This window comes from Delphinus delphis, chromosome 15 (genome assembly GCF_949987515.2).
Source record: "Delphinus delphis chromosome 15, mDelDel1.2, whole genome shotgun sequence".
In the NCBI taxonomy this organism is placed as follows: Eukaryota; Metazoa; Chordata; class Mammalia; order Artiodactyla; family Delphinidae; genus Delphinus; species Delphinus delphis.
The window spans coordinates 71,926,106-71,939,122 of record NC_082697.1 but is presented as its reverse complement, the minus strand read 5'-3'; the positions used below and the strand labels follow the sequence as shown (position 1 = coordinate 71,939,122).

At 61.4% G+C, this 13,017-nt stretch overlaps 3 protein-coding genes across 5 annotated transcripts; all 3 read left to right on the top strand.

The window, feature by feature from the left end:
- The first annotated feature begins 481 nt into the window (after positions 1 to 481).
- Positions 482 to 5,176, top strand: MAZ (MYC associated zinc finger protein). Of its 2 annotated transcripts, XM_060032062.1 has the most exons (7): positions 548 to 584; positions 637 to 865; positions 949 to 1,805; positions 2,215 to 2,278; positions 2,554 to 2,725; positions 3,543 to 3,767; positions 4,076 to 4,212. In XM_060032062.1, the coding sequence occupies exons 2-6, from the start codon at positions 674 to 676 to the stop codon at positions 3,743 to 3,745; spliced, it is 1,488 nt and encodes a 495-aa protein (XP_059888045.1). In that variant the 5' UTR covers positions 548 to 584; positions 637 to 673; the 3' UTR covers positions 3,746 to 3,767; positions 4,076 to 4,212. The 2 variants fall into 2 exon arrangements, with proteins under 2 accessions (XP_059888046.1, XP_059888045.1); XM_060032063.1 differs by lacking the exon at positions 3,543 to 3,767 and having other exon boundaries at positions 482 to 865; positions 4,076 to 5,176.
- A 1,112-nt stretch (positions 5,177 to 6,288) lies between these two features.
- PRRT2 (proline rich transmembrane protein 2) lies at positions 6,289 to 9,942 on the top strand. 2 transcript variants are annotated; one of them, XM_060033108.1, is made up of 4 exons: positions 6,289 to 6,421; positions 7,107 to 8,092; positions 8,449 to 8,581; positions 8,752 to 9,942. In XM_060033108.1, exons 2-4 carry the CDS (start codon positions 7,172 to 7,174, stop codon positions 8,760 to 8,762), a joined length of 1,065 nt encoding a protein of 354 aa, XP_059889091.1. In that variant the 5' UTR covers positions 6,289 to 6,421; positions 7,107 to 7,171; the 3' UTR covers positions 8,763 to 9,942. The 2 variants fall into 2 exon arrangements, with proteins under 2 accessions (XP_059889091.1, XP_059889090.1); XM_060033107.1 differs by lacking the exon at positions 8,752 to 9,942 and having other exon boundaries at positions 8,449 to 8,643.
- Positions 9,943 to 10,230: 288 nt separating this feature from the next.
- On the top strand, positions 10,231 to 12,934 carry PAGR1 (PAXIP1 associated glutamate rich protein 1). The gene is made up of 3 exons (XM_060032061.2): positions 10,231 to 11,083; positions 11,284 to 11,366; positions 12,726 to 12,934. The coding sequence occupies exons 1-3, from the start codon at positions 10,602 to 10,604 to the stop codon at positions 12,923 to 12,925; spliced, it is 765 nt and encodes a 254-aa protein (XP_059888044.1). The 5' UTR covers positions 10,231 to 10,601; the 3' UTR covers positions 12,926 to 12,934.
- Positions 12,935 to 13,017: the final 83 nt, after the last annotated feature.

The following is a 13,017-nucleotide window of genomic DNA, read 5'->3' as shown; positions in this document are numbered from 1 at the left end:
TCCCCCCCTCCCGCCCGCCCCGCGCGCCTCCTCCCCGGGTTCCCCCTCCCCCACTGCCGCCTCCTCCTCCTCCTCCCGCCCCAGGGTGAGCGCGAGCCACCTCCCTCCCTCCCTCCGCCATGGATCCAGGCAACTGGAGCAGCTTCATCTTCCAGGTAACAACCCCCTCCCCCGCCCCACCCCCCCTTCCCACACCCCCTCCCGCCCGCCCTCCCTCCCGTCCCACCCCCCCTCCGCGCGCCCGGTGCGCGCGCAGCTGTCCCCCTCCCTCCCTCGCGCCCTCCCCCGCCCTCCCCGAGGCGCCGGCTGGGCGCGCGCGCGGCGGGGGCCGAGGCTGCTCCCTCGCTCCCCCCACCCCGCCCCGCCAGGCTCCAACCGCCGCCGCCGCCGCCGCCGCCCGGGCCCCCGCCCCCGGCCCCCGGCCCCGCGGGGCCTCCCGCCCCCACCCAGGGGGCGTCGCCGCCGCCGTCTCCGCCGCGCTCCGCGGCCCGCCAGGCGCCCTCCTTCCCTCCCTCCCGCCGGCCGGGGTGCGCGGGCGGCGGGGCGGCCCGCGGGCCATGCGTTCGGCGCGGCCCAGCCCGGCCGGCCGGGGGCGGTGCCCCGAGCCCGGGCCCCGCGCGGCCCGCGCCCCCGGCCCCCGCTGAGCCCCGGGGGCCCCGCCGTGGCCGAGGCCATGTTCCCCGTGTTCCCTTGCACGCTGCTGGCCCCCCCCTTCCCCGTGCTGGGCCTGGACTCCCGGGGGGTGGGCGGCCTCATGAACTCCTTCCCGCCACCTCAGGGTCACGCCCAGAACCCCCTGCAGGTCGGGGCTGAGCTCCAGTCCCGCTTCTTTGCCTCCCAGGGCTGCGCCCAGAGTCCATTCCAGGTGAGTAGGGGCCGGCCGTGGCGGGCCGGGCTGGGAGGGCGCCGACCCGCGGCCGCGGCCCACACGGCGCCTTGTTTTCGCAGGCCGCGCCGGCGCCCCCACCCACGCCCCAGGCCCCGGCGGCCGAGCCCCTCCAGGTGGACTTGCTCCCGGTTCTTGCCGCCGCCCAGGAGTCCGCCGCCGCCGCAGCCGCGGCCGCCGCCGCTGCCGCCGCCGCCGCCGTTGCTGCTGCGCCCCCGGCCCCGGCCACCGCCTCCACTGTGGACACAGCGGCTCTGAAGCAGCCCCCGGCGCCCCCTCCGCCGCCCCCTCCGGTGTCGGCGCCCGCCGCTGAGGCCGCGCCCCCTGTCTCTGCCGCCACCATCGCCGCAGCCGCGGCCACCGCCGTCGTTGCCCCAACCTCGACGGTCGCCGTGGCCCCGGTCGCATCTGCCTTGGAGAAGAAGACAAAGAGCAAGGGGCCCTACATCTGTGCCCTGTGCGCCAAGGAGTTCAAGAACGGCTACAACCTCCGGAGGCACGAGGCCATCCACACGGGAGCCAAAGCCGGCCGGGTCCCTTCGGGTGCTATGAAGATGCCCACCATGGTGCCCCTGAGCCTCCTGAGCGTGCCCCAGCTGAGCGGAGCCGGCGGGGGAGGGGGAGAAGCGGGTGCCGGCGGCGGAGCGGCCGCAGTGGCCGCCGGTGGCGTGGTGACCACGACCGCCTCGGGAAAGCGCATCCGGAAGAACCACGCCTGCGAGATGTGCGGCAAGGCTTTCCGCGACGTCTACCACCTGAACCGACACAAGCTGTCGCACTCGGACGAGAAGCCCTACCAGTGCCCGGTGTGCCAGCAGCGCTTCAAGCGCAAGGACCGCATGAGCTACCACGTGCGCTCACATGACGGCGCTGTGCACAAGCCCTACAACTGCTCCCACTGTGGCAAGAGCTTCTCCCGGTGTGCACGGGGCTTCGGCCGCCCACTAGGCGGGTGGGGAGGGAGGGACGGTCGGCGATGGAGGTGGCCTGGCCTTGGCTGGTGGGGAGGGAGGGAGGGAGGTTTCTGAGAATGGGGACAGGGAGCCACTCCCAGGGAGGAGGGCGGACAGCCTCTCCTGGTTACCAGGGAGCAGGGGGTGGTGCTTAGCAAAGGAGGTGGGTTCTTGGGTTGTAGGACAGCCTCAAGTGGGAGGAGGCCGAGGCAGCCCTGCACCAGAAGAGGGATTTCCTGCCTTACCAGGATTCTGAAACCCCGGGCTTGGGAGAAAATGTAGGGACCCAGGGAAAGGCCTGCTGTACAGTGTTAGGCAGACTCGGGGACACCTCCACACTCCAGGGCCCTAACCCCAACCCCAACGTATCCCCAGGCCGGATCACCTCAACAGTCACGTCAGACAAGTGCACTCAACAGAACGGCCCTTCAAATGTGAGGTAGGAAGCCCGCCTCCTCCTGTCTTGGTTTTCATGATTTTGATCCTCATTGTAGTTGTCTGAGTTCAGCCTCTCAGACCCCCTTTTTCTCTCTCTTCTTTTTGCTTTTTCACTCCATTTTTTCATCCCTTCTTCAAGGCCTCATCATGTCACTTCCATTTCCTACAGATCAAAGATCCCCAAGGCTCTGATTCCTTTAACCTCTTGCCCCCCTCTTCCTACTCCCCGAAGCTTTAACTCTCCTGACACCCCCCACGCCCCTCCCCCCTCCCCAGAAATGTGAGGCAGCTTTTGCTACGAAGGATCGGCTGCGGGCCCACACAGTACGACACGAGGAGAAGGTGCCATGTCATGTGTGTGGCAAGATGTTGAGCTCGGCTTATATTTCGGACCACATGAAGGTGCACAGCCAGGGCCCTCACCATGTCTGTGAGCTCTGCAACAAAGGTACATGCTGAGAGGTGCCGGGGGTGGGGTGGGGGACAAAGGGTGGGGACAAAACCAGAGGCCCTTCCACAGATGTGGGTTAAAGGTGCTGTAGCCAAAGAGCTCGTGGCATCTAGAGCCCTTTCGAAAGCAAATGAAGCAACATTGGGATGACTAAACATCATCACTAAGTTCGAAGAGGTCATGGCTTGAGGAGATGATCTACCAGAAAGAGTTCACCTCTGGGTGTGTGTGGGGAGATGGGAGGGGGACACAACTGCTTTGGGGAAGGAGTGGTCAAGAGAGCCAGTTCCCAAGGGTCAGAAGGCAAGGTTTCAGCTGTGCAGCCACAAGTCCTTGTCTTCAGCTCCTGGGGCAGGTGGAGTACAATGGCAGGGATTTAACAAGTACTCGCCCTGCCTCAGTAGTAGAGAAAGCTGCTTTTAAACAAATTCACTTCTTCACTGAGTAACCGGTCTGAGACTACATGGGGCACTGGAGGGAGGGGACACAGCCGTCTCTGCTGAGGGTCAACTCTTCAAGTGGCTAGGAATCAGTGTCCGGTCACCCCAGGAGAGATCCCCCAGCCACAGAGGATGGGTTCTGTGGATACCAAGGCCCAAAAGCCAACACCACTCAACCAGTTCTCAAGCTCAGGGAGGAGCTATGCCCCACCAGCCCCAGCAGAGTAGTTGGCCCCAGGCTACCAAGGATATGGTGGGAGGAGGACAGGGCCATCTGAGGAGGGTGTCCCCAGCCTAGGAGAACAACCCCGTCTCTGGGGTCTCCGCCTGGCTGACCCCCACCCCCCCATCCCAATCCACCCCCCCCCCCATAGGCTTCACCACGGCAGCATACCTGCGCATCCACGCGGTGAAGGACCATGGGCTCCAGGCCCCGCGGGCTGACCGCATCCTGTGCAAGCTGTGCAGCGTGCACTGCAAGACCCCTGCCCAGCTGGCCGGCCACATGCAGACCCATCTGGGGGGGGCCGCCCCCCCTGTCCCGGGAGACGCCCCCCAGCCACAGCCCACCTGCTGAGGGGGACCCCCGCACCCACCAGGCAAGGCGTGGGGCATGGCTGGGGGGGGTGGGATGGGGCGTGTGGGACGAGGGGGCTCAAAGGGCCCAATAGGGGATCTTAGGAAGGCCAGGGATGCCCACCTATCACCCAAGTTAGGGAGACTTCTGGGGACAGGGAGGGCCTTTCAGGAGAACTGGGTAAGGATGCGGGCCAAAATCTCTGGGGACCAAACAGGAAGTGAGCAACGGCTGTGTCCCACGGGAGGCTGTCTGGGAAAGAGTCTGGGGCAAGGGGCAAGATTCTTGACATTCAGATTGCACTGTGATTTGGTGTTTCTCACCTTACAGGTACAGGTGAGGTCTGTCCAATGGCGGCGGCGGCGGCGGCGGCGGCAGCGGCGGCGGCGGCGGCAGTGGCAGCCCCTCCCACAGCTGTGGGCTCCCTCTCGGGGGCCGAGGGGGTGCCTGTGAGCTCTCAGCCACTTCCCTCCCAGCCCTGGTGAGCTCCAAGTTGGTGGGGGGGAGAGGGGAGAATGGAGGAAAGTCCCTTGGTACCATCTCCTCTTCCCCTCTCTCTTCCCACCAATTCCTCACTATTTCCCCCATCAACCAAGGAGCCTCCAGAAGGAAAGGAGGAAGAAGTGTTTTTCTTAGGGGAATTCGCTAGGTTTTAATGATTTGTTTCTCCTGCTCCTCTCTTTTCCCTATCAGCCCTGACCCCACACACACCTGTCCCCTCGGTTGTGTTGAGGCCCCCTGGACAGTGGGCAGGGGTGGCAGAGGACAGGAGTGGCCACTGCCCTCACCCCCTCTCCTCTCTGTAACCCCCTGCCCTGCCCTTCCAGGGATTTGTGAGCCTTTCCCTCGATGGTCCTTCTTGCTCTCCTCCTTCCAGTGTCCCCCTACTGTTTGCTGCCCCTCCCTGGGGAGTTGGTGCTTTTTTTTTTTTTTTTCCAGGGGGAGGGAGGAGAGGAAGGAGGGAAATCAAAGATTCTGTCCCAGAGAGGGGGAAAGGTGAGATTTGAGGAGGGGCAGAAACAGGGAAGGCAGAGGTTATACTTTCATAAGGTGGGGTGGTTTGGGGTCAGGCCCTAAACATCATCCTGCTTGAGAATCTGTCAGGGGAAAACAAGTCAAGGGGAGCAAAAGAAGGAGCCACTAGGGCCAGAGGCAGGACAAGAGAGATGGAATCTTAGGGGGCCAGGGTCAATGGGGGGATCCAGGGACTAGAGGTGCTTCCTGGGGGTGGGGGGAATGCAGCCACAGTGTCTCCCCCTTCCCTCTTCCACCCCAGCTCCATCCCTGGCCTTTTCTTTTCATCCCTCCCCCCGCGACAGAAGCTGTGGCCCTGGCCATGTCATCGTGTTCCTGTGTCCCCTGCATGTTCCCCACCCTTCACCCCCTCCTTTTGCGCGGACCCCATTACAATAAATTTTAAATAAAAATCTGTCTCTGACTCAGTGAATGAATTGCTCTCACCAAGCCCCCTGTTCCCACCCCTAAGGGGATTCTTAGGCCTGTTGTCTGTCCCAGTCTTGCTCTGCCCTGTGCAGCTCTGGGGCTCTGGCTCCTTCCTCCCCAGAGGCAGTATCAGTGGCTGCAGTCCAGATTCAGGGTGGGGCTGAGGCTCCGGTGACTGTGGAGAGCACGTTCCAGGACTCCGGAGTCTCTGGGGAATACCCAGTCAGCACAGGCCCAGAATAGCCCCTGGAGGTTTGAAGAGGCCTGGGTCAGAAACCCAAACAGTTGTGGGCCATAAATGCTGCTTTCCCCCATCCAGGCCGATTGCCTGCTGCTCAGCCCAATACCTGCACACCCTTCAGGCCCTGGGAGTTGATGGATGATGTAGCTGCGAAAAGACTGGGCAACTCTGAGCCCTGAGACGGGGAACAATGAGGTTGAGAATAAAAACTGCACTTTTCCCCACTTGTTCTCTTCATTCTTGGTGTGGTCCAACCTGCTCTTACTCTGCCGCAGCCCCCTCCTGCTGTTCCAGACTGCCTTGCAGCCTCTACCCTGCCCCCTGCAATTCCCTTCCCAGTCCTTGCTCTGACCCTTACAAGGACCTTTTCTTGAGCCTTCCAGTACCCATTTCTGCTGCTGCTTCCTTGGGGGTAGAGGGACTTCCTGTTCGGCAGGCTCCCTTTTCTTGAAACCCCACCCCGGTCATCCTCTGCAGCCTCCCCAAGTCTTGCCTCATCTCCTCTTTCTGCTTGTAGGGGTGCCTCCACCTGGTCCTGCCTGTCCCACTGGTCCTGTCTCCTCGCAGACCCCTCTCCGTTTCCCCCAACCCCCTGCCTCTGCCAGGACCCCCGGTGACCGTTGGCGGGAGGGGGCTGGGGCATGGGAAGGCGGCACCCCCAGGTGGCGCGCGGGGGAAGGGCCAGGGAGCAGCGCGAGTGGTCCCCCGGCCGGTTGCCCAGGTAACGCGGGGCCTGGCACGCGTGGCTCCCTCCGGCTGGCCGAGAGGGGCGGGAGGCGTGCAAGGGGCGGGGGCGGTGCGCGGCAGCGGAGCGTAGGGGAGGGGACCTGAGAGGAGGGGAGGAGGGGATGAGCAGAGGGGAGGGGAGACCCGCCGCCTCCCTCCCTCGCTCACTGACTTGCTCCCTCCCGGGCTGCGGCTGCTGCAACCGCGGCGGTGGCGGTGGCGGCGGCGGCGGCAGCAGCGGGAGCAGTTTGGAGGCCGGCGTCGAGGTGAGACGGGAATGGACTGAGGCTGCGGGTAGGAGTGGACGGACAGACAGCGGACGCCGGGAGGGCTGTACGGGAATTCGGGCGCCTGGCGGACTGGCTGGTGGTGCTGGGCGCACCACGCCAATGGGAGGAAGCGGCGCCGGTCCCCCGGGGGCGAGGAAGTCCCTGGGAGAGGGGCTGGGAAAGGGCTCAGAGGAGATGCCCAGGTCCCCCAGGGAGGGGCGCGGGCGTCTACGCCCCAAAGGCACATCAAGCAAACCGCGCTGGGCGCCCAGGGAGGAAGGGAGGATGGATGCAGAGGGAGTGGAATGCGAGTTTCGGGGTTCTCTGCCCAGTCTGCCTATCGGAGTGCATGCGTCTCTGAACAGCTTGTTGATTTTGGGGCGCTGTGGTATCTCCTAGGATCTGAGAGTCTGGATCTTGTTGGGTGGACCCAGGAAGAGACCATGGGGAGGATCCTGTTTACAAAAGGGTTCATCTTCCCAGGGCTCGCTAACCAGAAGACTGAGCAGAGCACTCCTCCCCAGAGATGTCCCACCCCAAAGCAAAGGAAACCCCAACTTTTCTTCCTTTCCCCAGAGGCAGCCCAAGGCTGGCCCTGAGATAGGAGCATTGCCCTCTTGGGCTGCAGTGCTGAGAGCTACCTCTTCCCTCCTCACACTAAGCCTGTCTCCTCCTCTTCCAGGATTTGCTGCTGTCTCTGCTGCTCTATCCTTCCCACAGAGGCCCTCTCCCCTCTCCTATCTCAAGATGGCAGCCAGCAGCTCTGAGGTCTCTGAGATGAAGGGGGTAGAGGAGGGTCCCCAGACCCAGGGAGGAGGGCCTGGCCATTCTGAAGCCGGAACTGGTCCTCCCCAGATCCCAGCTGGGGTCCCAGATGAGCCAGAGACCCTGCAGCCAGGCCTAGACATCACTGGGCCCCCTGTGGACCCAGAGCCCAAGGCTGGGCTGGCTCCAGAAACCACAGAGATCCCAACCGTGGCCCCAGAAACAGCTCAGGCCAGAGACCTCAGCTCAAACCCAGGAGGGGAATCAAAGGCCAACTCCAGCACCGAAGAAACATGCCAAGAGCTAGCATCCAAACCAGAAGTGAGCAAAGAGGCCACTGCAAACCAGGGGTCCAACCTGGAATCCGCAGCCCCACTTGAGCCAGCCTCAGAGCCTGCTCCCCAGCTGGACCCCCAGCCGGACCCCCAGCCAGACCCTCAGCCAGACCCCCAGCCAGCTTCCCAGCCCACCTCCAAGCCAGTCCTTCAGCCGGAGCCCCCTACCCAGGAGGACCCCACCTCTGAGGTCCTGACTGAGAACGTGGGAGAAAAGCAGGAGAATGGGGCAGTGGTTCCCCTGCAGGCTGGTGATGGTGATGGGGAAGAGGGTCCAGTCCTCCAGCCTCACTCACCACCCTCAACAAAAACCCCCCCAGCCAATGGGGCTCCACCCCGTGTGCTGCAGCAGCTGGTTGAGGAGGATAGACTAGGAAGGGCTCACAGTGGGCATTCAGGATCTCCCCGAGGTAGCCTGAGCCGCCACCCTAGTTCCCAGCTGGCAGGGTCTGGGGTGGAGGGGGGTGAAGGCACCCAGAAACCTCGGGACTACATCATCCTCGCCATCCTGTCCTGCTTCTGCCCCATGTGGCCTGTCAACATCGTGGCCTTCGCTTATGCCGTCATGGTGAGCCCCAAGGGACCCTGGCCCAGGCCTGCTGTGGCTCCCAGCTTCCTGCCAGTGCTGGGACAGAGCCCCAGGAGTAACCTTGCCTTCCCTCCCCTTTCTGCATGGACCTCACTTCCCAATTACAGGGCCTTTCCTTGCCTCTTCCTAGGATTTCACCTTCTGAGCCCTACCTCTTCAGGTGGGAGGGAAGTTGAGACATTTCACACAGCCTTACTGACCTGTGCCCTCCTCCTGCTGCCTCTCCAATCCCCTTCCTCCCTTAACCACTGCTACCAACTGGCCTGTCTCCTTTGGACGACTCTCACACCTGATCCCGGCTGGGCTGGTGCCCCCACCCCTCACCCTAACCCCAGTCCCGGAACAGCCTGCAGCAGGGGGACGTGGATGGGGCCCAGCGTCTGGGTCGCGTGGCCAAGCTCTTAAGCATCGTGGCGCTGGTAGGGGGGGTCCTCATCATCATCGCCTCCTGCGTCATCAACTTAGGCGGTGAGTGGGGGTCTGGGACAGGCCGGGAGGAATGGAAGGGTTGGCAAGGGCAGCTTTACTAACCCCTGCCCCTGATCTCTCCTGTCTGTCCTCCCTACTTCTTTGTCTCTCCTTGTCTCCCCTCCCCCCCCCAACTGTCTCTGTCTGTCCCTCCCTCTCCTCTCCCACAGTGTATAAGTGAGGGGCTCTGCCCTGCATTCCGAGACTTTTTTTCCTGTTGGGAGCTGCCTTGGGCCCATCCTCCCCTGCGGGGAGCCCAATCCATGGCCCAGGCCCGCACCCATAGGGACCAAGGGAGCCTGAGCGGCCTTGTTTACAGCTTCTTTCCTGCTCCTGCATCCTGCCAGGCTCCTCTGCCAACCGTAGGCCTCCCTTCTCCCTGCACTGTTTCCAACTTCCCTGCACTCCTGCCTGCATCCCCTCCAGCCTCTTGGCTTCCCTATCCCTGCACTTCTGGAAACCTCCTTGCACTTCTGGAAACCTCCCTGAACATCTCCCAAACTCTCTTTGCTCTCAGCCTCCCAGCATCTCTCCCCACCTTCCTGCACCACAACCTCCCGAGAATTTCCTGCACCTCAACCCTGGTCTCCCTTTCCCAACTTTCATTGTCTCAGCATCCTCCCTCATTCCTTTCTTCCTTCTCTCCTTATTCATCTCCCTTTCCCTCTCCACATCCTCCACCCCCTTCCTCTTCCTGCCTCCTCATCGCCCCTCAGCATCCTCCCCTCCACCCTCCTCCACCGTTCATTCTGCAAAAACTCCAGCACTTAGATCAGGCTGGGGGAGGGGAGCAGTGTCAGGAGAGGGCTCCCTAGCCCGGGCTCCGACTGTTCTCAGCTGGGACCACCCAGGTCCGGACGCCCCCATGGTGCCTCGGGGTCGCAGCGCTGGCAAGACAGGCCTCGTTTGGAGACTTGTGCAGGGGTGGCCAGTACTGTTCCGAACACGCACCTGAGAGAAGGGAGGGGCGCTGCTGTTGACCCTCCCCGGTCAGCCTGAGTTGACCTTCCCCACCTGGGCTTTTTAACCCAGTCAGAGAACTCGTTGGGGCTGGGGTCATTTACGTGCTTTGTAACGAAAGAACCCAAAAAATAGGACCAAAGCTCCCAGCTGCAGGGAGCAAGGGAGGGGCGGAGAGGTCTATGATTATTTTTTAAGAGGACGAGAGAGGTTTGGGGGGCGGGGACAGAACCACAACGCGGTTCCGAGTTGGCGGGGTCTTTTTTCCCCCTAAAAAAAGAAAAGTGTAGGGAAAAAACCTAAAAGTCTAAAAGCAAAACAAAAGGATACGCCAAACAGATTCTCCCTTTTTGTATGCCGGATGCTGCATGAGTCTGAAACACCAATAAACGGAGACTGCATGAGACTCGCCTCCAGCCTCAGTTGGTCCGTACGTGCGTGCGCCGCTGGGGCCCGAGGTACTGCCTCCTTTCGGGCAGAACCTATTGGGTGGTTTGCGCATGCGCCGCCCAGGTGGCCATCTTTACTATGGGCCGAAGCCTATCATTCCGGAGCGCCTATCTGCGCATGTGCAAGCCTTCCCTTGCTTTCCTCTTCCAAGTAGCTTTGACTGAAACTGAGCCTCCCGCGCGATCTCTGTGCGCCTGCGTAGTGTGACCGTGCGCAGCCCGGGAGGCGGGTCTTAGCTCCTAGGTGCGTCTGGCAGCTGAGGTGGCGAAACTTCGAGGTTTGGGGAGAGGGTGCCGGATCCAGGTGTAGAAAGGGGAGGTATCAAGGCGAGAAGAGCGGGTCCGCTCCTCTCCCGCCTGGAAAGTGGTTTCTGCCGGTCCCTGGGAACACCGGAGTATCGGATCTCGATCCGTGGGGGCGGGGTCCTTGGAGGGGACGGAGCGACCCCTCTTGGGAACAGGCGGTCTATTCGCAGGGACTGCTGTTGGAGTCTGATTGGTTAGAGAGACATTCCCTAAACCCCTGGGGAGCCCAACCCTTGGGGTTGGGGGATCCCTAGTTCAGTACTCCTGCATCTCCTATCATCGCAGGGCCCCTTCCCTAGTGACATATGTCCCTTGTCCGGGGCCATGGAGACATTGCAGCCACCACGGCGGCGCCTCTGTCTGAAGAAGGGGAAGTGACCTCCGGCCTCCAGGCTCTGGCCGTGGAGGATACCGGAGGCCCCTCTGCTTCGGCCGATCAAGCCGAGGAAGAGGGGGAAGGAGGCCGGGAGGAGACTGAGCATGAGGGGTCCGGGGCCGAGGAGGTGCAGGGAGAAGCCCCCAGCACTGAGGGGGAAGAGCATGCCAAGGGAGAATCCGAGGACTGGTGCGTGCCCTGCAGCGATGAAGAGGTGGAGCTGCCCGCGGATGGGCAGTCCTGGATGCCACCCCCCTCGGAAATCCAAAGGCTCTATGAACTGCTGGCTGCCCACGGCACTCTGGAGCTACAGGCTGAGATCCTGCCCCGCCGGCCACCCACACCTGAGGCCCAGAGTGAAGAGGAGAGATCCGATGAGGAGCCAGAGACCAAAGAGGAGGAAGAGGAAAAGTGAGGGCACGCCCTTACACCTTGTCCTTGAGGCTGCTCCCCTGATGCCGGGAGGAAGTAGGGAGGGGAGGTGGGACCCAGGAGCATGGGAAGTGGAGGGAGGGAAGAGAGCTGGAGAGGAAGAGCCAGCAGGCTGTGGAGAAGTGGGGGTGTTTGGGGGGAACCACCCTCACCTTTCACTCTCTGTCCCCCTGTCCCAGACCGCACATGCCCACAGAATTTGACTTTGATGATGAGCCAATGACACCAAAGGACTCCCTGATTGACCGGAGACGCACCCCAGGTACAGACAAGAGGGGAGAATTGGGGTGGTGGTGAAGGGCCTCTGCTTCCACTTACTCAGAAAGTGACTCCCTAAAAGATGCCTTTGCTTGGTGCCTTGCTATCTACAGAACTTGTTTCAGGAGAGAGCATGCCCCCAGTTGTGCCATCCTTCCAGCTTTGGTGGTCCCCTATCTTCCGCAGATAATTCCATCATGCTTCCCATTCCTTTGATCTCAGTCCCCCCCAGAAGGCCAAGTCGTTATCATTATTATCTAGATCCACATCCCTACACTACTGTGTACATCTCCTAATCTGACCCAGTTTCCCATCCCGTGTGCCTTCCTAGAATTTACCCTCGGAGCCATTCTCTTTTTGTTTGCTTGTTTTTTTAATAAATTTATTTATTTATTTATTTTTGGCTGCTTTGTGTCTCTGTTGCTGCGCACGGGCTTTCTCTAGTTGTGGCGAGTGGGGGCTACTCTGTTGCGGTGTGCAGGCTTCTCATTGTGGTGGCTTCTCTTGTTGCAGAGCATGGGCTCTAGGCACACGGGCTTCAGTAATTGTGGCACGTGGGCTGTAGAGCATACGCTCAGTAGTTGTGGCACACGGGCTTATATTGCTCCGCGGCATGTGGGATCTTCCTGGACCAGGGCTCGAACCCATGTCCCCTGCATTGGCAGGCAGATTCTTAACCACTGTGCCACCAGGGAGGTGCCCCCTCGGAGCCAGTGTTGATTTCTCTTTCTTTTACCCCAGCATTCAAGCCAGCAGCAAGTCTTGTTAGCTCTGCCTGCACCCTTATCCAAGCCACCATCTCTCTTGCCTAGATAGTTGTGGTAGCTCCTAATTGGTCTTCCTGTCGCCAGCCTCAGCAGCCAGAGACGGGTTTATGTTTCAAAACATAAATTGTGTCACTTCTCTGTTTTAAATTCTCCAAAGGATTCCATTTCTGGGGGGCGGGGGTGGGGTGGTGTATGAGTGTGTCAGTTGAGAATCCAACCCCGCCCTCCCCCCAGGGCTTCCATGTAAACTAAAAGATCCAAACCCCTTATCGTGGCCTGTAGGTCATATCTTTCCTGTCTCCCCCAGCTCTACATTTCTCATTGAACAGACCTCCCTGTTCTTGCCCTGGGGCTTTTGCACTTGCTCGTCCCCTACCTGGGATGCTTCTCCCCAGTCTTCATATTTCTAGCCCCTTCTCATAATTCAGATCTTCACTGCCCACCCCATCTGAGGCCCCATCCCTAAACCTCAGAACCTCCAGGACAGGCCTGGAAATCTCTGTTTAATGAGCTCCCCAAGTGATTAGTAAGATCCAGGCAGGTCTGGTGCACACTGCCTCACTCGCTTCCACATTTCTCTCATTCCCCTTCTCCAGGAAGCTCAGCCCGGAGCCAGAAACGGGAAGCGCGCCTGGACAAGGTCCTCTCGGACATGAAGCGACACAAGAAGCTGGAGGAGCAGATCCTTCGTACTGGCAGGGACCTCTTCAGCCTGGACTCAGAGGATGCCAGCCCCACCAGCCCCCCGCTCCGGTCCTCAGGAAGTAGTCTCTTCCCCCGGCAGCGGAAATACTGAGCGCTGCTGCCCTTAGGGTGCAGAGCCTACCTGCTGGGGCCTTGGCCCTTCTTCCCTGACCCAGGCTGCTGGGAAACTTGGGAAGAGGAGAG